The following is a 27,998-nucleotide window of genomic DNA, read 5'->3' on the forward strand; positions in this document are numbered from 1 at the left end:
CAGACCAGTGATCCCAAATTTTAACCGCATCGGATCCTGCCTGCACATCCTGCCTCTGGCTCCATACCCACCTTTACGCCCACAGCACGAAGCTGTGACTACAGAGGCAGACACTTGCAGGGTGGTCCTCTGAGCACGCCCTTGGGCAAGAAACATGAAATATTTATTGACTGCAGGCCAATGTTACAGGAACTCTGGCTGAAACCATGGTGAGTGTGCTTCTGTAACACCCAAGGTAGACACAGCAACATTTGCCAACCCCCTCAAATCTCCTGGGGGAGGTGTGTTTGCACTAATCCGAGCAGCTCCAAAAAGCAGCAGCTGTTCTCCAAGGAGTCTGATATCGTCCTTTGTTTAAGACCAACAGTGGGAGGTTGTATTTTGTTTTATTTTTTTCAAAGAGCTAAATTGTTAACAACATTACAGCTTTCTGCAAGCAGGTAGAAAAAGAGCTAAATTCACATCTTAATTTTTCAATCCACACACTTCTTTCTATCCTGTAGACATCTTTGTCTTGAGAAATAAATCAGACTGAGAAGCACACATCAGTTTTTCCATTTCTGAGCAACTCTGAAATTAGATGGCCATTGATCTTCCAATCCCAGCTATCAAGTGAGTATTGGTTAACAGAATTTGAAGTCTCCCTAGAATAGCCTATATCCCTTTTTTCTATGTTCTATTGGGCCCTTGATTATCTTTTAGTGAGGCTAGAATAATTTTGCATTTGGTCAACCAATGGAAAGTATGCCATAACTTCCCAAAGGGAGCGCCAAGGGAATTTGTGAAGCACTTCCACAGTATATAATCTAACCAAATTTAAGCTTTCGGGTCTGTTGCTGCAAATACTATCCTGACATTAAATTCCTTTGGCAAGATTAAGGGTCATTTTAACTGAGAACTGGATATAACACTCAAAAGATATGATCCACATCTCTGATAATATAAGCAAGAATGTAAGTTTTCCCTCGAACAGGTGCCATGTTTATTTCCATTCCCAGGACCCAGCACAGCACCACTATACTGTAAGGGGTTAAGTAAACACTAACTGTTTTTATTAGACATTTATTAGATATTTCTGCCATAAATTATTAGCAACCAAGAAATCATAATTCTTTCAGTTTGTGTAGGCTCCTTGGAATTTGCTACACTGTGTTGAATCATTAAACATTAAACTCCCTTGACTCGTACAGAGATCTTGTGGTTTGTGCTCTGTGCCAGCAAGCTGGAATATGTGTCTTTTTCTCATCTGGTCTCTTGCTCATCATTGGTAAAAGCTGAGGATCTTAAGCAACATGATTTCTAAGGTGAAAACAAACTCTCTCTCAGGCTGACCCAATTTTATTACCCAGTGATACAACTAAGGGAGCAACATAAATGGGCATGACTTACCCCCCTAATCATAATTTGCAAGAACTGCAGGCCTCCGTGGGGATTTATAGTTGGCATCGTGATGACTTATTCTTTCATTACTTAAATTGAAAACGTTTTACTCCTTTGTAATGCACACTTATGCAAAAGAGAAAAAAAAGGAAAAGACTGAGACTGTCCAGCTTTCATGCAGCTTTTTTGTTTTTAAAATTGAAACCCATTCTGTCCCGTGCTCCATTTGCATGGCGACTGTTAGGGAGGTCTTTGTATATTCTTCTGGTACATTTAGTATTCTAGTACAATGAACAATTCCGCTTACTCTCGGGGTCTCTTTTTTGAGCAGAATGTACGACAACTAGTGAACTTTTAAAAATGTGAATATATAAGCTGTGTCAGGTTATGGAACACATACATCCTACAGAGAGAGCCCTATGGTAGAAGGAAGCACTGTTGGGAAAGCAGCTGTAATTGCACTTCGGAGAGTAAAAGCCATTGTGTTGCTTCCTCAGCAGAAATTCGCCTCCCTGAATGAAAATCTGATAAGTTTCCCAGTTTCCCACAGAGGGAATGACAGAGAATTTAATGAGAAACGCCTAGGAACCGGACCTGTTACTGTGTGATTATGCATTCACTAATCTCTCTGTAGGGTACAGAAAGAGGCAGTCTTCCCTGAGAGAGTGTATCTGAAAAAAAGGAAAAAAACACATCTAGAAAAATATGACCAAAAAGAAATGTCTTCACTTTCCCATTCAGATCTACGGACATCCCACTGGACTTCTCGGTTGGCTTACAAATGACAAAATCATCAGGATTTGCATAGTCACCTATTTTTAAGATTGACAATGAAATTGAAGTTTCATATGCTGACTAATTTATGAATACTTAAATGCAGCTTCCAAAAATATGAGTGCCTGAAATTTTTAGTTTGGACTCAGGATTTGCATTTGAGAAGTCCAAATACAGTGACGAGGTTACCTGGTGTTCTTATTCTTGTTGTAGGAGCCATTTCATATCTTACATGAAATTCTCTTCATCTTAATCATCATCTTCAAATGAGTTTTATTCAGCACCAATAGCCATCCTATAAGCATTTTGGAGCACCGAAAATATTCTAGGGACCTATAAATATAACTTCATACCCAGTTCTGTGAATTAGGAGCATATCCAATACCTCCACAAAGTGTTTAAGTCAGAGGAATACATTCAAAATTACTATCAGGGAAGAGCATGTCATAAGTCCCTTTTATTAGCTTGAGCCTGGTTTGGGCAATGTGCAATGAGGTGAGGACAGCTATATTTCCTCTGGAATTTCAAAATCTGAGAGTACATTGATGTTACCATGCACAAGAAATGGAGTGAACAAGTACTGAGCAAATCAAGGAATGTTTCACTAGCTGAGTGCCTTGTGCAGAGCAAGAACTCAGAAAATACTGAATTATTGGAAAGGTAAGGGAATGGTGGAAAGGGTGGTGGAAAGTTATGTTACTAGCTATCCTTATTTGGAGTGTGTCAAGATGAGATTACTGATATTTCTTCATGAATTTCTAGGAGGCTTATGGATAGAGTGGGATCTCAGTCAAAATAGAGATGGTCAAATCTTTCATGTTTAACTAAGGTTCTAGAACTGTTATCAATAATGACATTACTCTGACTATTCCCCTCCTGATTAATTCAAATATATTAAGTCCCTCATAAAATGCTAAGCCTGGAATTGGGCCTCATTTTTAAAATCTTTTGATATAATCTCACTCTTACCTAATTTTTTAAAATCTAAGACAAGGCTTTACAAATATGTTTATTGCTTCATTGACATTTTTTTTTCCGTGTGGTTATCCAGTTTCACCTGAAGACAAATAATGTCCTTTTTGGGATACCTCAACATTTTGAGACTCGGGACTTATGCTGTCATTGATTCAAAGCTGAAATTGACATTGGAGATCATATGGTGAAGGACAAAGCAAGACCTAAAAAGTGACTTGTGATAATTATATGGCAGAGTCAGGACACAACACAATAAAATAAAAATAAGGACTCTTGATATCTAATCTAATATTTTTATTACATAAAATTGCTGAAATACTGATGGATGACTTGTAGCTTAATTGTCTGATGGTCTGAGTGTTGCATATGATTCTTAGATGTAAAAATGCCCCCACTGACTCAACTCAGGCTGGGTTCTCCTCCCTTTCCTCCCAGAGAGTAAGTTGTAGGAGGTAACTTCTTCGACACCTAATCATCTGATAATCTTATTTCAAACACTGGTCAGTGCAATTGGACTGACTTCTAAAAAAGAAAATATGGGACATGTTCATTTATCTAAAAGTTTCTTTCAAAAATTTTTAAAAGATCAATTGGCTTAAAATTGATTTTACATGATTAAAATTTAAATGTAGCAATGAAGTAGATATTAAAGAATTCCTTTGATAAGTTATTTTTGTGTGCTTCCCATTACAGTCATTTCTATAATATTGCTTTTATTTTTCAAATTTACTCTGCAACTTTCTGCAAGTGTAAAAATGGGGCCAGAATTCAAGTCTTGGCTTAGTGCAATATTTTCATTTTGTTATTGAAAATGTGTAAAGTCATAACTTAGTTACTGTTTCCTTTGGAAGACTAAAAAATGTTAAAGTAAGAAAATTGTTCAAGTTTTTATTTCAAGATCAATTTTATAGAAATTTATCGATCAGATTTATGGTTTTATTTTCAATCACATGAAATAAAAGCATCTAAGATGATATGATTATTAAATTCAGAAATAACTTTTGTTAGGTTCTATTGTTGTTACATGATTTTGAACTGCTAGGCCTCTATAACTCAGCTAAAAGAACAAAGGTAATTTTTACGTATCCACACTCTCAAATTAGTAGAAGGAAGGGATGGTATATTTTGTGAAATAAAAACCACAGTGTTATATATCTTATTAAAAATCTTACTTGCCTCTACTGGTGTTCCAAATAAAGAATATCACAACTTAAACATAATATAATTAAATTGAAACATCAGTGTGAAAGTGTCTCTCATCAATATTCTAGGCAAATTAGGTACCTACATTTTAATGTAAAATTCACTGACATTTTTAGATGAACATAATCACAATTAAACAACTTTATTTGATGTCAGATGGGTCCAGTTACTTTAAAAACTCATCAAAAACCACATATGGACCCCCTTAGAAAGTTCTAGTTATTAGTAAGGAATCATATTTCTACATGTTTTCTGTACATGATGAGTTCATTCAATTAATTAATTTAGGTACTTTTTGCTTCAGTGAGCTTTAATTAAATGTAATTATGTATGGCCAGTAAATTAAAGGTAAGTATAATTTAAAGGTGCTTTTTAAAATTTTTAGCTTGGTGCTAAATTTTGAAATTAATGAGTCCTGACTTGCATAATATATATGTGGTAGCTATCTTACTTTAACCTTCATTTACTAATCAAATCAAACTAGGGGTACAAGATAAGCTATTATTTTTTAGTTAACATAAACTATCAGCAACATTAGCCTAATGCAATATATGCCTTGCATTAATTTACTTGGTTATTAATCATCATTAATATCATCTTGTCTACTGTTCTCCTGCTCTACAACTTTAATTTTTATGTGTACTAAGAACTTGATATACAGTGCACAATTCTTAACAATACATTGGAATAAACTAGAGTATTATATTTTGCTTTATACTACTGCGATATAAAGTGATATGGAAATTGAATAAGAGTTGGACATATCTTTGTTTGCAAATTTCCATTGTTTCATTAACCCAGGAGAATTTTAACATAAAGTTTGGTAATTAATTTTATATTTTTTAAAATCATGCATTAAATGCAGAGAATGTTCAATTAAATTATTGGCTTTATAATAAAACACTATACTAGAGTATATGCATGATGTTTTAGTTGATGGATGGATTTTGTATATAATTATGTATATTACACACATGTGGGTATAGTTTGTTTTTATTAAAACAAAGCAAGCTGCTTAAATTGTAGTAAGTTCAATTTTGACAAGTTTCCACTTTGCATTTGTGCACCAAAATAAAGTATACTTTGTTTTTTAGAAAGATTATCAATATTCTTTAAAAGAAAAGAAGCATGCTTAATAGAAACCACAAACCTCCTGTGAACTCTTGCTCTTTCTATGAAAGACATACTTCTAAACATTAGCTATACCTTTTTATTGCAATATTTTGGAAGATAAACACTTGTATACAATAGAACTCCATAAAAATGATTACCTAAGAAAATAAATAAATAATGTAAACTCTCTTAAGCCAAATTTTCTGATTTATGCCCAACATTCAGTATTTGGCTTGACAATTAAATGCCATTTTTCAATTTATCAAATTCCCAAATTAAGTTCCCCATATCACACAGCTGGCTTTTTAAAAATATACATCAGAAATTTTCCTTATAAAAGAGCAAATCTATTCACTGGAATAATTTTCATTAGGATAGGAAACTCAAAGAGTGTTCTACTGAGTAATACGAATATTTTTGACAATGGGACTGGACCTGGATAACTGTCACACGATTCATCTCCTTCAGTTCTCCCTGTGTTTCCGGTAAGTGGGTTGCTCCCCATGGATCTATACAGTGGGGACGGCAGACAGTCATAGAAGAGGTGTTTTAAGTACTCCGGTTTCATAGTGTATGCTTGTTGGACAGAATAAAATGTTTTCCTCCAGCTGCTCAAGATTGAGGGAAGGGAGTAGATGAAAGGAGAAATGAAGTCAGGGCAGAATTAGATCTCAATAAATGCTGCAAAGTTAGTATACTTGTACCTCTAATCCTCTTCCTTATCTCCAACTATTAATCCTATCAAAATGTCCTTCCTTCTAACCCGTTATAGCCCCGCCACAAAAGGGGAACGATTCCACATGTCATGAATGCATATACTTGCGTGCGTGTGCGCACGCTCACACACACACACACACACACACACACACACACACACACACACAAATCCAAGCTGAGCCTTTGGTGTACTGAAGAAAATTTAAACATTTTAAGATGTAGAACTAAACTTACATTATCTGAGGTATGATAAAAATATATAATAAAAAGAAAAAGTGCAGTGAATAAGGAAAATGAAAAAGAAATTCACGTTACATATGGGCTATAAACACACTTATAATTCATTAAAATGGTTGTTTATGTCACATTAATTAAAATAATAAAAGTAAGAAAATATGCTCAATGCAGAGGTACTTTTTAAAAAAACACAAAAAACAAAAGTTAATAAAATATTTTATCTGCATCAAAATATTCTTTAGAAACCAAAAAAAAAAACCACAAACAAAAAATAGACACATGTCATGTATGTTCTTTTGGGTTGATCTGTAAAAGTCAGAAAAATACATCGTCCACACTGTTTAACTTCTTGAACACAGAGTCCTAGTATGCACTAAGCATACAGCAAAAAGCTTCCTGTCTTGCTGAACTGAGGCAGTGTGCTCCCTGTATCCGTACAAAGAATTCCAGTTCAGTTCCTACCAGCAAACATTTGTGTTTCAGTCCCACTGAAACAAATGACCTGACTTCCCTGCGGTGTAGTGGAGCTGGAGCTGTGTCCACACTTTTCTCCAGAGCTGTAAGGACACCTGCGGAAACTCCTGAGGGGGCCCTGTGGCTTCTCACAAGGCCAAGAGGAACATTATCCAAAACGAAACTTGAGTCTGTATTTCACTGTGTTGGGACTCTTCCGGGGCGCAGAAAGGGTCGGGACCTTTGGCTTGACAGGATTAGGTGGCTTCTTCTTCTCAGGAACAGTCACTGTGAAAGAGAGTTCTGGCTGCTCAGACTGCTTGAACCTTGGCAGGAAGTGGGTGGAGATGTGCTGGGGTTTCACCCTGGGGCTGCAGCCCCGTTTCGCTTTCCCTCTCTTGTTCAGGGCCACGTACCACTCGCGCCCCGTGTTTTCAGTTCTATGTATTGCTGAGGCATAGGTGTTGTAGCTGTTTTCTTGAAATCGCTCCCTGAACTTGCAGTCATCTGTAAATTTGGCCTGGGGGGGAAACAGACATTTAAGTAGCAATAATATTTTCAGTGTGTGATAAAATGAGGTCTTGTACTATAAAGGAAAAAACAAGAATTTCGTCGACCCCTGCCCTCCTACTATATTCTCTTTTATAAAGAAATACTTGCTTGTTTAACAGTCTTTATTCATCTCTGTAATGCTGAGTTCTGTTTATTATGTACTTAGTAAAATAATATCAATATATATCAATATATATAAAAGATAGCAGGAATTCTTATTATATTCAAATTCTGTTACTGCTTTTAAATTACTTTGAAAATTGTAGTTAAAAAATTAACTTATAAGATGTTCTCCTCTTAAGCCATCAAGAAAATAGAACTGTATTGGTAAGGAACAACTGCCTAGTAAAAGATGAATTTATTATCAGAGAAATGGGGTCATGTTATTCCTTTGAAACAAGAATACATTTTTCAGTGTTATCAGTGGAATCCATAGTACTGAGAGAGGGCTAGCATATGGCTCTATTAATATTGCATGTGTTAGATTTCTTTAGGAGAAAAATATATTTTCACACTGTGATACAAGAGGCTATATCTGATGCTGGGAAGAAAAAATTGCTTTTTTGAATCACTAGCAATACTTCAGCCAAATCTCTCTCTCTCTCTCTCTCTCTCTCTCTCTCTCTCTCTCTCTCTCTTCTCTCTCTCTCTCTTCTCTCTCTAAGTGCCTCCTACATGCTAGGCACTGTGTTAGGAGCCCACACACACAAATATGCCCTTGAAATAGTAGAAAAAGTAGACAAGTTGGCATCCATTACAGTGCAGCTTAGTAAATGGAATTATGACTGCGGAGTGCAGAGAGTACAATGATAGTGTAAAGGAGGGGGATCTATGAGGATGGAGGCAGCAGGAAAGAGGGCTGGAAAGTCTTCCTAAAAAGGTGACCTTTGAGCTGAGTCTTGAGGTAGTGAGGCAGGTGATGAGGGATGTTCAGAGAGCAGCAGGAACAGCGTGTTCACAGGTCAGCATGACACTACTGTGAGTAATGCAGCGTGACTTCTACTCAGGATGCACGGGAGAAGGAGCAAGAGATGAGGCTGACAAAGTAGGCCAGCGTGAGCTTGACAGTGGCTTAGTTGTGGAAACAGGATTATGGTATGGGGGAAGAGGCTGAGCATGGAGTCAAACAAACATGTGATCAATGACCAATTCCGCCAAATGAGGACTTAGCTTTAGATTCCTTATATTCACAATCCTTTCATGCATAGGGCTAGTGGGAGAATCAAAATATTTTTCTAGGGAAAAGATCTGTAGCTTTCATCAAACATGAGTCCACAACCCCCAAAAGCATTAGAATTCCTATCCTGAACCAGACCACCAGGTTTCACAATTTCAGGGAGCGCCATTTGTACAGAATTCCTGGGCTTGGAAATACCAAATATCTGATGCCTATATATAAAAGCACTAAATATATGTACAGTAAGTCCTCACTTAACATTGTCAATAGTTCTTGGACAATGGGAATTTAAGTGAAAGGGAATATAAGGGAACCAATGTTGCCATAGGTTAATTGCTATAAACACAAGTTACGTTCCTAAGGCATATTTTCTCATCACAAAAACATCACAAACTTCTAAATAAAGAACCAAATCCTTCTAATACTAAGCATGGAAAGAAATGTGAGCTATACAGACATTTAAGAAAGATTAATGAAAACAAGTAAGAGAATTCCCTTCCAACCCACTTATTGTAGTTCAGGGTCACGGGCAGCCTGGGACAATTAGACACACCAGTTCACCTCACGTGCATATCTTTGGGATGCAGGGGGAACTAGGATCCCCGGAAAAAAACCCACACAGACATAGGACAATGGCAGACACCACACAGAGTGACACTGGCCAGGATTCAATATTTTTTCCTCGTCAATGTTATAATGACACTACATGGAACAAAGCGATGTTATTTGAAGACCTGCTGTATGATACACTTTTTCTATGTCAGACCAAGAGGTTCTACACTGGAATTCAAAGTCCTTGATTTTTCTAATTATGCCAAACTTTTTTCTGCAGTGTAGATCACAACACCAGTCTGAAAGTCTAAAAACACTGCAAGGCAATCTACACAGATCTGTTGATATGGCCACATGGAATGTTGTTTGTGCAAAACACTGACAACAGAAAAATATAGTTCCAGAGCATCTCCAACAGCACATTTACCGTATGTGTGACATTTTCCACTCAAGTGTAGTTCAGTCAATAAAGTTCTGTGTTTGGGAGCTATGCAGCAATCTATCTGGAACGTCCACAAGGCTACTGTGATTCTCTGGATTTGATCTCTAGCAGACGGAAGCAGGGGTCCTTCTCTCATCCCACAACCTACAGCCTATGTCTAGGTCAAGGGTGCTGTGCTGACATCACTTTAGAAGAGCTCATTTATTGCTCCTATTATTTTTTTAATTAAAAAAGACTTGCTTACAAATAAAATATACATTTGTCTACAGGTGCCTAGCTCTTAAAAGGGCTCGAATGCTCTTTCACTCAATTAGATAATCCCAAAGCTTTATTTCAAAATAAAGGCTATAGCCATTTGGAATGTTATCTGCTACATAAAAGGATAGGCATTAGAAAGGTGTGAGGGATTTCATTTTTAAAAGTAGCAGGTATATTTATTGTGGCTAACATTTTTTTCTCAGAATACATTTTAAAAAGTATATAATGCATTACACCTTGACCTGACTTCTACTACTGTTTCCCAGAAATCCATTTTCCTAAAATAGAGATAGCTGTGATTGCTTTATCCAATTTTCACAGATAGGTTTAAATGTCCTGCATTTATGTAACCTATTTTTTCCCCTGACATTGTCAAAGAAAATAAAGAAAAGGCATGTCATTTTTATTGGTGTGGTACACACACACACACACACACACACACACACACACACACCACACTGAATGAAACCTTTAGCAATTCCACCTTAAGAGTCTTCACATGAGTAAGAGCCCACTGATTCCACCCACTAAAATTATTTCATCTAAAAACTTTCTCTTTTCATCCTCAAGATTCATGTTCTGAAGATCTTTCTTAAGAGAAAAGATGGCTGTTCAGGCTCTAGATTTTTCCATGGTCACCTAATTGTCATACGGGGTTGAAGTGTTCAGAACCTGAGGACCACACACTACCAGCAGTCACTCAGTCCTTCTAAATCCCACATGAAGACAGGAGTACGGTGGTCAGACTGTTTTGGTTTTCTTAATTGACTTCTAATTTAATGTTTTGTCTGAAAAATTCCTCCAGCTATAATGGAACAGAACCATTTGAAACAAACATTGTAGGGAGTTTTTTCATCAGGAGATCTAGTTTCTTCTTGAGGGACTGACTGCTCCTGTGAGTTCTTGTTCAGACAAGATCGTGACCTCGATCAGAGCATCCTTATAGCAGAGTCAGTAAGCAGCATAGGTCTCAGCTACAGGAATTTAAATGCATGTACATTTACTATGACACAATTTTGGATAGTAAGTTTTCTGGGCTACTATTAAAATCTCCTTTGAATTATAAGAAGTCCTTCAGCAAAATAGTACTTTTTAAATAATAGAACTGTATTATTTCCCTAGTAAAAGTGAAGTTAATACAAAGACTTTTTTCTACAGTTAAGCTGTGAAATGGACAGGTGAATCAAATTTCAAATAAGCTATTGAAATCAGACCTCCATCACCTCATTGCCTTACCTCCATTGGCCACTACAACAAAATCAATTATTAAAATGTTCATAAAGAACCTCTATCTATATTTCAAATTCTTTTTTTTCACAAATTTATTCTACAAGTGATTACTGACTGTATTACATGCCAAACACTGTGCTAGTCACCACTTTTACAAGGAAAAACAATATACACATTGTCCTGCCCAAGTGCTTTGTTGACCTAAATTATCTATGATTTTTTCTTTAATTTGTCCTTGATCTTGCAAGTGTAAAAACAAATTACATTCAATGGAATATTAGTTAGCCATAAAAAAGGAATAAAATCTTGTGATTATGACAAGGATGGAGCTAGAGAGTATTATGTTAAATGAAATAAGTTGGACAAAAAAAGACAAATACCATGTGATTTTACTTTTATGTGGAATCTAAAAAACAAAACAAATGAAAAAGAAACAAACTCATAGATACAGAGAACAAACTGATGGTTGTCAGAGAGGTAGAGGGTAGGAGGTTGGGCAGAAAAGGAAAAGGGATTAAGAACTACAAACATCCAGTTTTAAAATAAATCATGGGGATATAATATACCACATAGGGAACAGAGTCATTAATATCAGTATAACTATGTACAGTGTCAGGGGGTAGTAGACTTATTGTAGAGATCATTTTTCAAGGTATATATGTTGAATTACTCTGTTGTACACCAGAAAATAATTTAACACTGTATGTCAACTATTATTAAAAAGAAATTTAAAAAATAACTAGATTAGCAAAAAGTTACATTTAATAAGCCATAATTGCAAAATTAAAAATAAATGTTCAAATCAGCTAATTTCTATGTAATTTAATATAGTCCTAATTAACAAAACAAATAAAATTTAAATTAAACTATTTTTTGCTTGAATATCCAAATTATTCGGAGGGAAAATATGGTGGTGTTAAGGAAAATAAGAACTTTGGGATTAGAGGGACACTTTACCTTGATTGTACCCATCTCTGCACACAGTAAGGACACAGTGGATATTTAGAAGAATGATCAAATTTAGTTCAAAGAAGGTAAAACTTTGATTAACTGGGATATTCTAAAAAAAACTAATTGAAACCTGAGGGTCAATTAAATCAAACAAAATGCTTTCTGAAATTGTATTTTAAAAGTATTTCTAAACTCTTTTAAGATGGTTTTGTTTCTTAGTAAATATCATGTTGTATGGTAGTTGTATGGTAATTAACGAATGAACTGAGGCTATTCAAAACAGTACCTATTCTTATTAAGTGAACTACAGAGGTAAATGTGCAGTCTGTGAAAGAGGTATAGAAGTGAACTCAGACTGGCACCTGCATAAACCTTGATGTTTGCTGGGTATTTAATCAATTTTAATTCTTTATTGCACTTTGTTTTATTTAGTTCACCTCTTTCCCTTAAACCTTATAAAGTTAAGAAATAACCAAATATAAGTAATTAAAATGTTTTATAGGCTGTAAGGTTATTAAATAATTAAAATATTATTATAGACTATAATAAAAAACAATTACAGACCAAATTGTGCTCTAAGCAGTTTCCTTGCTCTATGCATTTCCTCTACTCGTTCCCTTGCATCCTTCTTGGTTCCCATCCCCACTCCTACTAGTGGGCTGCCCCTGACAGGTGCTCTTAACCTGAGCTGTTTTGCATGGTTGTGTAGGATGTTCCCAGCACAAAGGCACCTGCTTTTGATGGTGAGTGAAGGCCGAAAGCCAGGCTCTGCTCCAATTGCTCCCAAGCCAAGCACCCCAGAACAGGGCTCCATGCTCACAGAGAGGCGGCCTTTTACTCTTTACTATAAGTCTCATACGGGTCAGTTGTAGCCATACAATGCTCTCTCCAGGACATGGCCACATTTCCTGCTTATCCCTGCCCAACTGTCCATTCTATGTCTCAGTTCTTCCTACTCAGCAACCAAGGGAACATACAAGTTGGTTTAATAAACTAACCTGAAGTCATGTAGTGAAGAATGCCAACCACAGGATTTCTAGTGCAAATTTCATGAATTGACTTAAAATTACTCAGGGACGTTTTTTAAGAAGATGGCACTGAAAGGGAAGATGGAATACCCTGCCCCTCCCAAAACCGAAGTCAAAGGCTTTGAAGGCCAAGAAAGCAATTTTAAAAGGTGTTCTCAGCCACACACACACACACACACACACACCTTCCCATGGCAGAAGACTCTGTTGCTTAGAAAACACCTAAATATTCTTGGAAAACCACCCCAAGTTGAAACAAGCTTGACCACTATGCTATCATCAAGTCCCCTTGATTACCAAGTCAGCCATGAAGAAGATAGAAGGCAGCCATACACTTGTGTGCACTGTGTATCTCAAGGTCTACATGCACCAGATCAAAGAAGCTGTGAAAACACTCTTTGACATTGAAGTAGCCAAGGTCAAAACCTTGATCAGGCCTGATGGAGAGAAGAAGGCATATGTTGGACTGGCTCCTGACTATGATGCTTCGGATGTTGTCAACAAAATTGGGATCATCTCAACTGAGTCCAGCTGCCTAATTCTAAATATAAAAAATTTTAGACTGTAAAAAAGAAATTTACCCAAGGAGCTGATTCCAAATGTGGATTCCCCAGGTGCTATGTCCAGAAATGGTGTTTTAGTAAGTCTGAGATGAGACCCTGGATTTGCATCATTAACCAGCATCCCCTGAGATTCTGATGCGGGTGAGGTGAAGGCCACACTTGGAGAAACATAAGATAGAATTTTTTTCTTTCTAATGCTCTTAATTACTCAATAAAGCTGGGCTATTGAGGTGTTTTACATATATTATTTAATTCTCACAATAATTCCATAACTATTAGAAAGTTCTTATCTGATTTTCCAGTCAGAGATGTAAGGAAAATGATTCATCAAAAGCCCCACATTCATCAAGTGCCAGGGTAGGCCTGTGACTTAAATCTCAGATCTTCTGATTCCTAGATTCAAGCTCTTTCCATAACACCATACAACCCATGGGCATCTCCTAGGCTTTTCTAGTTTCACCTGCCCTGGAGTTATTTCATGGTAAAATACACATGAAAACCAAATGCCACTCCCCAAGCCATCAGAGAAATAAAACACCAGCTCATGCTTTATGCTATAATGGATTTCTGAAGCTACAAGTCACATCCTCACAACCAAATTTCCTCAGTAAAATAGGCCTTCTAAACAGATGTACACAGTGTAAAAAGAGGGAACACTGGTCTTTACTGCAAAAACAGAGTCCTGAACCCATTTTTGAGCTTGAATTACTACACATTCAACTTCACTATCTAAACGAAAAGCTCTTAGACTTAGAGGGCAAGGGAAATTTCTACTCCAGTGTCTTTATTAAGCTCATGGTTTTGACTGGAAGAGTAGAATGCTTAATAAGTTATTTTTTTAATGATGATAACTATTGCTCAAGCCTCCATTTTCCCTTTCAGTTAACATGCCCAGCTCTAGGGACTGCTCACTCCTCCTCACTCTGCCCCCAGCACAGGAAGTCCAGTTCAGACTCTCATCCTGGGCAAGCCAGCTGGCACCCTCCAAAACCGAGAAAGGAGGACGTTCCCGTCCTTGCTTAGGGCTGATCAAGCACACATTCCAGGCCTGTTTCGTAAACTCTGCAATTAGCTTTCCTTCCAAACATGATCCCCTAAAACCCTGAGAAACAAAAATAATTCCACCACATGCTTCTCCCTGGATCTTTAAAATAAACTGAAATGCTTTTCTCCAATAAGCAATGAGCTGTCATGCATACTTTAGACTGAAGAATATCTGATAACCACCTTTTCTGGGATTTACATTTTTGGAAGGAAAAGAAAAACAAGGTGCAAAACCGAACTCTGAAAGAATTACGACTATGAGCATTGGAAATCCTTGTCTCATTAAGAGCTTGAACCTGGTAATTTTGCTTTCAAATGCGGTTCCTTGGAAAAAGAAAAACCCAGGAGATAAGGGCTGCTCAATACATGAAAAGTTTGGGCCTCAAGGGGAAAAAAAGGTCAATAATAAATAGGATTTGGGAATGGTCTAAATATCTGAGGGGTCACAGCTGCCTGACCTCCAAATCAGAAAGTCTTCTAAGAGAAGAGATTGAGGGTCATCAAACAGCTGCCTGAGAGCAATTCAAGTTTGTTTTTAACATGAAATGCTGATATAGTTTCCAGACACTAGTCTAAGTGTTTTATATGTATTATCTCATTTTAAATGCTCAACTATCACATTAGATTATAACTTGAATTTTCCTACTTTCAACCTTGATAAAACCAAGAAATAGAAAAATTGAACAGAATGATACAGTTTAAGTAGAATAACACAGTCTAGTTGTGCTCTGAACCACGACACTTAAGGCCTCTTATATCTGGACCCATCTCAGATAAATGCAGAAAAGCTCTCTATAGGACTTTCCATAAACACAACAAACCTGAGAAGAGAGCAGGAACAGTGTCAAGAAAGAGCAAGAAAAGCCAGACAAAAAGATAGAGGCAAAAAGAGAAGCATGCTCAGTTCTATAAGGGATCCCAGGCTGGGAATGATGAGTTGAGAAAGAGGTCATGGCGAGGGCTCTGACTAACCCTCACGACTCTTTGCTGAGCAATTTTCTACTCCTACTCTCTCTGATTCCCAGTGCATTTTGAGAAGACCATACACTTTCATCCTTGTAAAGAATGCTGAACAAACCTGCATGGTAGGATTTGATTGCATTGTATATTTAGATTATACTAGCAGAGGTTTTAAGGAGAGCTGCATGTAGATTAGTAAGAGTATGCATGCACATTGGATGAGTTGCATGGAGCAGTGCATAGTAAGATGGTTGAAGTTCAAAGAAAACTTCTAACAGAGTTAACAAACTTAGCACACAAAATAAATCAGAGTAAATGCTGCCTAAGTCTAACCATTCTAGGCTGATACTTTTATTTCCCATCTTTGTGTCCATTGGCAATGATGAATTTTCTAAATGAAGATTTTCTGTGGACAGCACAGATCTCTTCTTTGTTTTGAAAGTTCATCTTAACGGGGGTTCTCTAAGAAAGTCATCATCACATTGAATAACCAACATTTGTCAAACTCAGTGATAAGTTCTGTGGCAAACACATCCCCCTTTTTCCAGATTTTAAAAGCAAGCATTGGGGAAATACAGAAGTAGATGTGTAAAATATTTCAAAAAGAGCTTGGAATGAGAGAGAGAGAATATAAGAGAGAGAAATGGTGTTAGGTGGGGGGGGTGGAGAATTGGGGAGGGATAAGCAAAATATTCTAAAGATAAACCACAGTATTTGTTCTTTAAAATGTAATATAAAAAGTATTATTAAATCATGAAATTATTAATTCTTATAAAATAATAGGTAAAAACAATGTAATTAGTTCCAAACAAAACATAGTATCTTCTTGGAAACTAACTTTTATCTATCAGCATTATAGCCTGTAAAGAGAAAGACAGGATTTTAAAAGGATATAGGTCTAGTTCAATCACTTAACTGTGTTAACTTAGGGAAATATTTAAATATCTCTGAGACTCTTCCTCTATGTAATAAGATGCTATGAGTCAAAGAGCTTTTAAAGAATTCTGCAAATACATTATCTTTATCTAGTAACTGATATTTAATTGTTAATATAAAAACCAGGTTGAGAATCTATGTACAATTATCCATGAATGTTTCTCAATAGACTATTGATTTACTTTCCCCATAATTATATGAATACTTTACATTGTTTATTTCACATTTACTTTATAGGTAAAACTCTAAAAGTAGTCTTTATTAATTTTTAAATTGTTTCCAATCTTATTGAGACATAATTGGCATATAAGTTGTGTAAGTTTAAGATATACGCGATGATTCTATACATAGAGCAGGTCCTCGAATAATGTTATTTCCTTCCATATCATTTTATTATAGCGCTGATGAGGAAAAAAATCTATTTTGGGTTGGGCCCACTGTCTGTGTGGAGTTTGCACATTCTCATCATGTCTGTATGGGTTTTCTCTGGGGACTCCAGTGTCTCCTCACATCCCAACGACGTGCACTTGAGATGAACAGTCTAGATTGTCCCAGTGTGGGTGAGTGTGGGTGAGTGTGGGTGTGCGTGACTGCACCTTCAGTGGAAGGGTGTCCAGGCCATGATGTGTTCTTGTCCTGAGCCCTGAGCTGTTGCGCGACCCTGAACTGAATAAGTGGCTTGTAAAAGAATGATCTTACTTGTTCTTATTAATCTTTCTTAAATATCTGTATAGCTCACATTTCTTTCCATGTTTCATATTAGAAGTGTTTGGGGTCTTTATTTAGAAGTTTTGTGATGAGATATGCCATAGTAATTAACTTGTGTTTATATCAATTAGCCTCTGGTAAAATGGGTTTCCTTATACATAGTTTTGCTTAAATTTGCAGTTTCCAAGAACTTCTTGATGACATTAAGTGAGGACTTTGTGTGTGTGTGTGTGTGTGTGTGTGAAAATTATTATAAAGATACTCACTATATGCCTCTACACAATTATTAATTTGAAACAAATCACAAATTACACATTTAATCCTAAAAATGTAAGGTTTTTTAGCCTTTTTAATTATCATACAACTAGCTGTAAAACAGCTAATTCAAGTACTGTAAGTATATTAAAGTTACACTAACAATTTTTCAACATGTTTAACTAGAAATTGATAACAGGAAAGAAAACATCTGGGATTAAAACGGATAATTGCTAGGATTAATACTATTTCTAAATTCAACTTCCTTCAAAATGAATCACTTTATAATTTAATTAGGTTTCCAGCTAGAAAAAAAAGTGCTAATAAAAGCTCCGATAAGAAAAAGTGGGCTTAGACAATTGGTTTAAAAAGAATCCGCATAATCATGGGGCTTAATTTTTTATCTACAATTCAGCTCAAAGTCATCAGAATGACTTTTATATCAAAGAGTTTCTGTGAGTGACAAGAGCAAGGCTTGCTTTGTACTGTTTAAAAGTCATTATTCCATGAAATAACTTTAGCCTGCCAAGATGAGAAAGAATAACAGATGCTGTTTTTGCATTATCTGCATTACTTCAGCCAGCCATCCTTAGACATTTGGGTCAAATTTCGGGAAATTTGTTACTTGCTTTTGACAGAGGAATCATGTATCCTAACCTCTCAGTTTGACCTTTCTAATTGGCATCCATTTGTAATACTTTGCTTTCTGTGGCAATTATCCTTAAGCTGGCCTAAGTTTAGTCTATTTTTTTTCATGTATTAGGGCATGAATATGAAAAAAAATTAATCAATATTTTCACCCAAAACAAACTAGTAAGAGAAAGTTTTTATACATATACTGCATATTTTTCTGATGGATTTTGAAGGCGTTTCAACCTTTTATAAGCTTGAAGTTGAATGAAGAGAAGTTTTTCCGTGCAGATGTTTGGTCATTGTTTTCTATTCTATATGTGGATTTTTCAAAATCAGAATTTAAAAATAAAGTGGCATGTCCTACATTTCCAAAGCCAGCAGAAATTTGCCCCTCAAAATAATTTAGAAAATCAAAGAGCAATTATTTTATGAATACTATATTATAGCTTACTAGAATATAATAACCAGCTCAGAAAATAAACTAGGTAAATAATTCTGGTGGTGGGGGATTTAAAAAGGTTTTTCATTTATCTTCATAAGCTGAAGTTTCAGTAGATTATTATATTTAGATCATCACATACTAATAAGTAATATTTGTTGAGCACTTACAATGTACCAAACACTGATCTAAAAGCTTTACATGTGTTATCTCATTTAATCCTCAAATAACTGTAGAAATCGCTTGAATGCTACTGCCTCCTCCAAGTGGTATTTAACAAATCACATTTAGATGGTAGGGGGAGGAAAATTAAAAGTCTTACACGCTGAATCAAATGGAGTTCTCACTGAGTTTTTTAAAGGTCTGTAAAGTAGAAATCATAATTAGTAAATTTCACTCAATTAAAACTTCCTATATATTTTGAAAAACTGGAAAAGTGATCTTTCTCTAATTTGTAATAAGAATGAAAGGGAATAAGGACTAAAGGACTATCATTAAAGACTTGCTTTTTCAAATGACTTAAATGTGACAAAACAGTATACTATAGAAAAAGCATAAATTATTTTTAAGTGCTGTGCATATGTACTAATAGAAATTAACAGAATCTGTGTGTAGGAAAACTAAGCTAAACATATTTTATTATCTTTAAAATGTGTTAATGCTTCTCGAGTAATCAACATTTTCAGAACAAAGCAAAGCAATCTATAATTTATAAATTGCTTACAAAATGTATATGATCTGAAGAAATGTTTATGAGTGCAAAATTAAGTCTTCATAGTTTTAAAAATTGTTTTTGATGCAACAAAAATATAAGATGAGTATTTCACAAATGGATCAAATAAAATTTCTCTATATAGGGTCAAAGTGGTCTAATTATTGCTTTCTTCCCTCCATACTTATTAAAATATAAATATGTTATATTACTGTGACCCAATTTTTGACATCATGAATAACTTGTAAAATTAAAAAAAAACCTGATCAACTAAACACACAATCATCATAAATATATACATTTTTAAAATGTTATGTAATATGCTATTTTCATAATATTTCTCTCACTGGGACAACTTTTAAAGAATAAATAATGGCAATCACTTGGAGAATGTTATTTTCAAATGCAATTATCCTTAAATTTTTTGTGGACTCTATCTTTTCAAGTAAATAAAATATTTACATGAGTACTTACAAAAACACATACAATGTTTTGGTTAAAAATACATATAATTTTACAAAAACTATATACATTAAGTTCTCTGGGTAAGTTTTCCTACCTACTAACTAATTTAGAAAGTCACTTCATTCCATTGTACAAATGTAAAATCTCCGTAACACCTTTAACAAATATAAAGTGGTTCTACTTACACTTGCATGGAGTTTTCCTTTTTTTGACATCGCTAAAAATTTGTTGCTGAAAACTCCTCGTATTCCTACAATCCCCTGAGACACAGCAAATATTTCCAAAATACCTAGGATGACAGAAATCCCAAAATAAAACACAGAGGCCTCCATATACCATTGTGAAGAATTAAATTTCTACATAAATTCTTTCCATTCTTTACTAATGCAATTTTTGAAAAAGTATTTAACAGTTTTTGTTATATTCATTATTTAAAGAGGCTAGCAATCAAGTGTTCATTTAAAATGATAGATTTCAAGATTCAAAAATGTAGTTCAACTTCATTAATAATTCTTTTTTTTCATACAGTCCCTTTTAGTAAATAATGGTTGACAATAGAATCTTTTCAAGTTCTAAAGAAATTGAAGGGCTTTGAAAACTATTTTTCAAAATGATTCTCATGCATTGTTTTTCTATCAGAGACAATGCGCTCTTTAAAATTAAAGCACATAACATCTGTACTGAAGATGAGCATAAACTGGTGAAAGCCTTAAAAACAATACTTATTTACTTAAAGGAAAACCATCCTCTCAGACTACCATCATTATAAAAATGCAAATCCATATATACCAACTCGATCATTTAGTGAGCAGCTTATTTAAAGATTACACATAACAAGATACTAAAGGCAATGTAATCACTTGGGAGTATTGGCTCAGTGAGGTGTTTAATGGTTTATGGTTTGAGACAACTTACATTTTGGATGACTTTTCTGGAAAAAATTTAATGAGGTATTTTATTTTGTTAATGCTTATATTTGCTATTTCAGAGTTAACATTAACAAGTCGAAGTTCCTCTGTCTCCTATAATTTGAAAGCCCACATCTACTTGGTCAAGAAAATCACACACCACAGTTCACAGAGCGTTTTAAAAAATGAGACTCAATCTATATATAACTGGAATTCCTGCCTCTTTTCCTGTGTTATATGAACACAAGAAAAGCATAGTGCTTTTTGTTAATTGCCTACATCAAATTGTAAAAAAGAAAAAAGAACAAAATAATATAGTTCATTGGTGCAACAAAGGGACCTGTCTTAGGAAGAAAGGAAGGAAACAAAGATGGGAATGACAAGGGGAAAAAGTTCAACTTTTCAATATTTAATATTTTGAGCATATTTCACCCGATTTTCTCAAAATAATCTCCCCCTGGAGTATTTTAAATACATATAAATTTGTTCAGTTTACAAAAAAGTGGTATTGTGGATACGCATATATATTTAATAAATACATATGAATATCTTTATTGAGCACTTACGTTGCACAAAGTGAGCTAATACCTAGAATTGCAGCAAATACTGCTGCTTATTTATTAAACTCAATTCTGAATAATACTTGATCAGAAAGCTTATGGGGGGGAGGAGTAGCAGAACTATGTTTTTGTTATATGTTCTTAACCCAGAATAAAAAAAAAAACACATCTCAAGAAACTGCAGCTACCGATTTTGTAATAGGTGTTTCTTTAGAAGGAAAAAAAACACCCCAAAACTATTTAAAAGAAACTTCTTTTGCTTTTAGAAAGAAACTGCTATCTCAAATTCTTTATTGCAAAATGTCTTCAAAATGCTATTTCTAATGGATTTTTGTATATAAATTATGACTTTGATGCACATCCAAAGATTTAGAAGCATTATCATTTTATCAAATGGTAACAAAGTATACAGAACATTTTGTAAAGTTAAAAACACTATAGGATGTAGCATGTTTAATAAAGCATAAATAGATATCTGATGCAAAATTATATTTCTATCAAAATTACAGAATGATCTTGCAAAGAGTATTAGTAATTTTAGATATCTGAGAGATGGGGAATGTAATGTGAATACGGTGTAAATATGTTACAAAGTGAGATAGGGAGAACATGAGAAACTGTCTAGGTGTGAATGATAGCTGCAAAGGAGACAATATGGAGTGCATAGAAGAGACTGGGCTGCAATTTACCCATGGTTCTACATTGGTAGAGGTGTTTCATTCCATTCTCTGGAAAATTACCTGGTTTTGTAAATGCAAATGTATTCTGTACTAGTGAAAAAATACATGGCAGCATAAAAGATAAAAATTTCACTAAGTGTTTGCATGCTAACATTTAAGAGGTCAAAATAAAAGGGCTCCAAAAAATATGTGTTTAGTGGAAACATTGCCTATGTAAACTATTGGGTTCAACAACTAACATGTTCTATTTTTAAGAAAGACCCATTTTCACACATTCAACTTGTTTTCTACAACTGTACATTCTGTGTGGATATAGGTTATGTAAAATTTTCATTATAATGAATTTTATGTATGAGGGAGATGAAATTCATAATATATGTGAATTGTTATTATTTTATTACATACTGCATGGTTTCTTTTCATGTAAGTTCCACTATTGAAATTATAGATTGTCTGAGAATGAAAGGATTTTTATCATTTTAAGAAAATTGTATCTAATTGAAAGCTTAAAAAATACTTTCACATATATCATTCTACTTAAAATAATGAGGACCACAAGGGAAGACACGAGATTCAATAAAATAATAGTTTTTTCACATAGGCAACTTTGGTATCACCTTCTAAATCTTAATGTAATTATGGTATAATATTGTGAATGTTGGTAAAATCAGAAATTCAAAAGTAATTTCAGTCTCTTTTTCTAAAATATTAGAGCAGATTCTATAAGCCCTATAATTCAACTTCCTGCCTCCCCAAGAGATTACTATGATTTTACTATGCCAAATCTCAGTAACTCACTAAAGATTTTTTGCATAATATACTATATAATAAATCTATCTGCATTAAATCATACATATATAAATCCCAAGAAACATTTCTCAAAAATGGATTCTTTTTTAATTTCAGTAATTTCCTAACTCTTGTTGTGAGTCAGTAATAATAAATTTGATGAAAATTTGCAATTTACATTGTGGATGCCGGGATGGTATCCTTAAGCAAAAGTGTGTAAGGCAAATTGCGTCTCACAGATCACAGATAGTCAATGAATGTTCCCTAAGTTGGATTGTGTTCTTTGACCCGCTTTTCCCTTTTCAGGACACCCACATGCACACATCCATATTTTAACACTCTCCTGCTATGTTGGCCCTCTCCTGCTTGGGGAGTGGAGCAAGGGAATAGAGATCAGTATAAATGAATTCACATTAGAGTGCTAGCAACAACATGTTATCTTTCCTAGGGTAGTCACATTTAAGAGGATCAAAGGAAAAGTGTAGTGCTCACAGAAGGAATTTTCATACGGGAATTTTGGGGTTGACATCTAGGTTGAAGGAGGCAAACATTTGGTGTCTCTCAGATTATACACACACTGTTTAATGCACTTACAAGCATAGGCATGCAATGCAAAATAAGTATATTTCAGGAAGAAAATATATACCTAGATTTTTTAGTCTGCTCCAGATGTTTTAAAACAATAGGACTCTAGTAGAGACAACTAATATAATTATATAGGCTTCTTTCTTTTCTCTCTGTTCCTAATAAGGCGCAGATACTCCATGTAATTAAAAGCCTTCAACAGCCCATCTGAAAATCCCCAAAGAAAAATAATTTAAAACTGAAGTTTCTCTATTTTTGTTCACACAGCAACAGATGTGCTATGTCATTATAAAGTCTGAGTCTTAAATATCCAGTTTATCTGATTAGATTAGTAACACAAACTAATTGAGTTTTTCTATGCAATAGATACAGATTCTGCTTTATCTAGATTTGGGAGACTATATAAAGGTTGACTCTACATAACATCAAAATTGATAGTGAATTTAGATTTCTGAAAACCAGTAAAATTAAAGATTCAGTTTAACCAAAATATATGATTGGAATTTTCATATTTTATATGAAGACTTTGATTTTCTATATAGTATTAAACTTTTGGTCCCTAAATTGAGAAATACATAATTGGCTATGCTTTAATAGCCCAATATAAGACAGCAGAAGCATTGTATTGAAACTAACCTTAATCAATATAAATTAAAGCAAAGCCTTTGTTTCTATTCAATAATTGGATTTCATCATCTATTTTTGTCCCATTTTTCTTAATCCTTCCCTAATATTTCCCCATAATAAGAGTAGATGTGCAATAAGCTTGATTCTTTTCTCTGTCTTCAAAACTTGGGATAACTATTGTATAAGAGAAATTAAGAATATATTCAGTGGTATATTTTAACTAAACAAATTCTATTTCAAAAATCTATGGCTAGTGTGTACGTCTGACAGTAAAACTAGAAAACATTCACAGTTGCAAAAATGTTTATGTCACATGATAGTTGTGATATATATGTTTGCTCTCACAAATATCACAGAAAACTATTGAGTTTAAAAGATTGCAGTTTCATAGCAAAGTTTTGACTCTTTTCTGAAGTAGCAAGCTGACACACACACACACACACACACACACACACAATGTTTTCTGTCATTGCTCACTCACAGACAGTAGAATTAGGTGATGAGTTAAATTTCTGATGTATCCTCTATTGTCCTGTGTGATACCAGCTTTTTCAGTGTCTCTTGTGAGACTTAGACAAATGCTTCCTCGTGTACTTTAACCAACAGTCCATGACCAATGCCTTAGTTTACATATGTCAGGAAACCATCAAGTGCTGTGCCTTCAAAGGTGTATGTGGCCAAATGTAATTACCAGGCTTCTGTTTCTCTTTCACAGCTACTTAAGGGCAGAGACTCATTTTAAATTTCCAAATTACATGCCATTCTAGTAAATATGACATATTCCATACACTCTTCATGAATCAATGGTAGCACAATCTTATGAAGTAGTATTGGCCACTCCAGGCATCACAAAGCAGAAAAGTCACCATGATTTGAACACTTCAGCTATTATTTCCTCTGACAAAAAACTATGGTAGTCAAAAACAAAAAGATACCCCCCCCCCATGAGTCCAGTAGTAACCAAAATATCAGGCTGGGTGAAATAGGTATCCTATATTGGGTGCATGAAAGAATGGATGAATGAATGATCACGTGCCATGTGAAACACACAGACTAAACTCTGAAAGGCTATGGTAAATTGGAATTAATTAGGAAAGTGATAGTTTAAAAAAAGTTCTTTTAGTCACTGTTTAGAAAAGATCCCTGTTCTTTTGTAGACATTTTTCAAAGTGAATTTTAAAATAAATTAGATCTTAGAAATAACATATTGGTCAATGTCTTCTGCAGCTGAAAATATTCTTTGTTGGGCTGTTCACATTTTCCTTCCTATACTTTTCTACAACTTCCCGTTGGGCAAGGCCTAAGCTGCATTTGCTTATTTATTTATTTATTTATTTATTTATTTAGGTCTATATGGTTCCATCCAAGAGAAGAGGGTGAATGTCTTGGGAATAAGTCTGTTTTTCAGAGATACCTAGCACATGAAACACACTCCAGACATTCTTTAATTCGCTGGGATGCAAACTGCTGTCTGACGCATGCTAACTTTGGGTCTGCCCTTGGGAACCCAGAAGTTACCCTCTGGTGGTACTAATTTCCTAGATAAACTACAAGAACAGAATAAAAAAAGGTTTTCCGTAAGATAAAGGAGGAAAGAGTCCTAGCAGTGGGCACTGAGCTCTGATGTCTGATGGAGCAAAGGGTTGCGTGGGACAAAATAAGGGCAAATGAAATTACTGAAAGAGACCTAACTTTCCTGCTCCTGAAATCTCAGAAAAGTCCCCTTCCTTCGCTCTATCACCAAAGATGGTGAGTTCTTTTATCATGGTGACATGAACCTTAAAACATAGAAACGGGCTCCTCTAAGAAGCGTGTGGGAGGCCCTGGGACTTGGGGAGGCGCACGTGGAGGGCCTCTCTCCGGTGTGCCCAGGCCACTCGCCACGTGCAGCACAGCCAGCTGGAGCTCACAGCCTGAGCCGCTAGTCTGCGGCAGGGGGTGGGCGGCGACCCGCCCCTCTTCCGGAGAGAACCCCGCAGCCGGGAGATCTTTTTTTACCCCGCCTCCTGCCTCCTGAGCCCCAGGGAAGAGGCTGGCCGGACGGTCCCCCCACCGTCGTGGACACCTCCACTCTGAAGGTCAGTCCCCCTGTGGCACCCGCGCTCCTCCAGAGCCCGGAGGACCAGAAGCCCTATTGCCTGTATGGTCCTGGGTTTGAGCCGGAGCAAGTTCCCAGCCGGTTTCCTCATCTTTAAGTGAGGAATGTAGACACTCAACAGATTAAGTGAGCAATTTCCGAGGGCCAGGCATTGCTCTAGGCAGAAGGAAAACAGTAAGGGGTCAAAACAATGGAACTTCCCGAGGGTGGAGATGGAAGTACACCTGGGAGCTACCAGGCTGACACTCCTGGGCCCGTGACAGCAGCGCTCTCTCGGGGATACCTCTCCCCTTTCTGTGGTCCGGGCCGGAGCGGGGGTTCTACCTGATGGACTGACTCCGCTGGAAGAGCGATGGGGCCCCACGGAGGGAAAGCCCGGCAGGGACCGCCCCAGCCCGCGCACACCCCCAGCTGCCTGGGGCGGCGAGAGGAAGCGGAGGAGGGAGGTGTTATCTGCAAATGCTGGCCGAGTGAAAGACAAGAGAAATGAGAAAGTAGCGAAAGAAAGAGCTAAAGCGAAAACTCAGAAAATGTAAAACCTGGCTTAAAAAAAAAAACCTACACAATTTGCACCTGTACCGAATTGAACCTCCTCTGAATTTCTTTTAAAATAAAGAACTTGACCCTAATTGTTCTTGGGGGCCAAAGGCTAACTGCTCTTTCGAAAGGTGTTGACTTTCTTGGTCTCAAGATATGAAACGCTACTAAACCCAACTTTAGAGCTAAAATGCAAATGTCCACAGCGATGCCCTTTCTAAACGTGTCCAGTTTGCCAGATCACTGCCTTCCCTAGAATATACAGATACATTACTCTATATGTACGTAATGTGCACATACGCATACACAATAGACATACGTATGCATGTATGTTAAATACTATATATATTCATATTATTTGGGGGTTTATGGTGGTGGTTCAGGGGCTATGTCAGTTTTATTCTTCTAAAAAAATAACAAGTGATGGGTAAGGAAGAGGGACACACTTTGATGCCTAATGACAAATGCTAGCCTAGTAAACAGCAGCAGAAAGTAAAGAGAAACTGAAGGGGGAGAAAGGAGGAGATTTGGGTTTGTTTGTTTTTTTCCAGGCACGGGCTGGAGGCTCCTCTTCGGGACCAGAGCAAACTGGAAACAAGGTACCTATCTCTGTGCACCAGCCTCCGGGGAGCTACACTTCAGGGATCGCCATTCCTTACCCACGAGTGGGGTGCGTGTGTGCACTCCACACAAACGCGTCTCCACCCCACCCGCCAGGCTGTTTCCACGGCCGGGGCTTCGGTAGGTGAGCCGGCGGCCCTGGGAATACCGGCTGTCCCTCCCCAGTGTCCGGCCACCCGCGTAGGACAGGTTTTGCCAGAGAGCGAGCAACTTACTTAACATATTGGCTTCGTGGGAGCCATTGACTTTGCCATCCGGGTAGATCTGCAGATGGAAACCGATGCCCACTCTGCAGTAGAGGCTGCCAGTCCGGCGTCCCGAGGGCGTCCACTGGAAACTGCTCTGCTCCAAGCCGCTTCCTGGGCTGCCCGGAGGAGTCGCGGGGGAGGAGGCGGAGGAAGACGTGGTGCTACTGCTGTTCCGGCGGCTGCTGGAGCCTCCCGGGATCTTCTCCGTGGCAGCGGGTCCGAGTTGCCCTTTGGGGGCGAGGCGCTTCTCCCCTTGAGCCCAGGCGCTGAGGATCAGGTGGCTGAGGAAGAGGAGGAGGAAGGACAAGCTCATTCTTCCAGCCGCGGGGGTCCTAAGTGCATCTTGTAGGGCTGGCTCTGGGCTCTGTAGCCCCCGCGCGGCTGCGTGCCTCTGGCGCTGCCCCCCTCGCCGCGCCGGGCGGACATAGCCTCGGGGGAGAGAGAGGGAGAAGGGGAGAGAGAGAGGCCACCCGAACGGAGCCCGGCGCTGGCACTGGGATATTTATAACGCCAGTGATCTCACTGCGCGGTGCACGCCTGCTAGGCTTCCCCTCCCCTGCCGCTTTGTGTACTACTCTCCGGCCGGTG

At 36.7% G+C, this 27,998-nt stretch overlaps 1 protein-coding gene across 2 annotated transcripts; it reads right to left on the reverse strand.

Annotated features, from left to right (window-relative positions):
* Positions 1–5,522: 5,522 nt before the first annotated feature.
* FGF5 (fibroblast growth factor 5) lies at positions 5,523–27,992 on the reverse strand. Of its 2 annotated transcripts, XM_005857422.2 has the most exons (3): positions 27,378–27,992; positions 19,943–20,046; positions 5,523–7,372 (listed from the first exon to the last, which is right to left on the reverse strand). In XM_005857422.2, exons 1-3 carry the CDS (start codon positions 27,721–27,723, stop codon positions 7,022–7,024), a joined length of 801 nt encoding a protein of 266 aa, XP_005857484.1. In that variant the 5' UTR covers positions 27,724–27,992; the 3' UTR covers positions 5,523–7,021. The 2 variants fall into 2 exon arrangements, with proteins under 2 accessions (XP_005857484.1, XP_014400188.1); XM_014544702.1 differs by lacking the exon at positions 19,943–20,046 and having other exon boundaries at positions 7,152–7,372.
* Between the last annotated feature and the right edge of the window lie 6 nt (positions 27,993–27,998).

The sequence above is a fragment of the Myotis brandtii genome, unplaced genomic scaffold, assembly GCF_000412655.1.
Source record: "Myotis brandtii unplaced genomic scaffold, ASM41265v1 scaffold111, whole genome shotgun sequence".
NCBI classification, from domain to species: domain Eukaryota; kingdom Metazoa; phylum Chordata; class Mammalia; order Chiroptera; family Vespertilionidae; genus Myotis; species Myotis brandtii.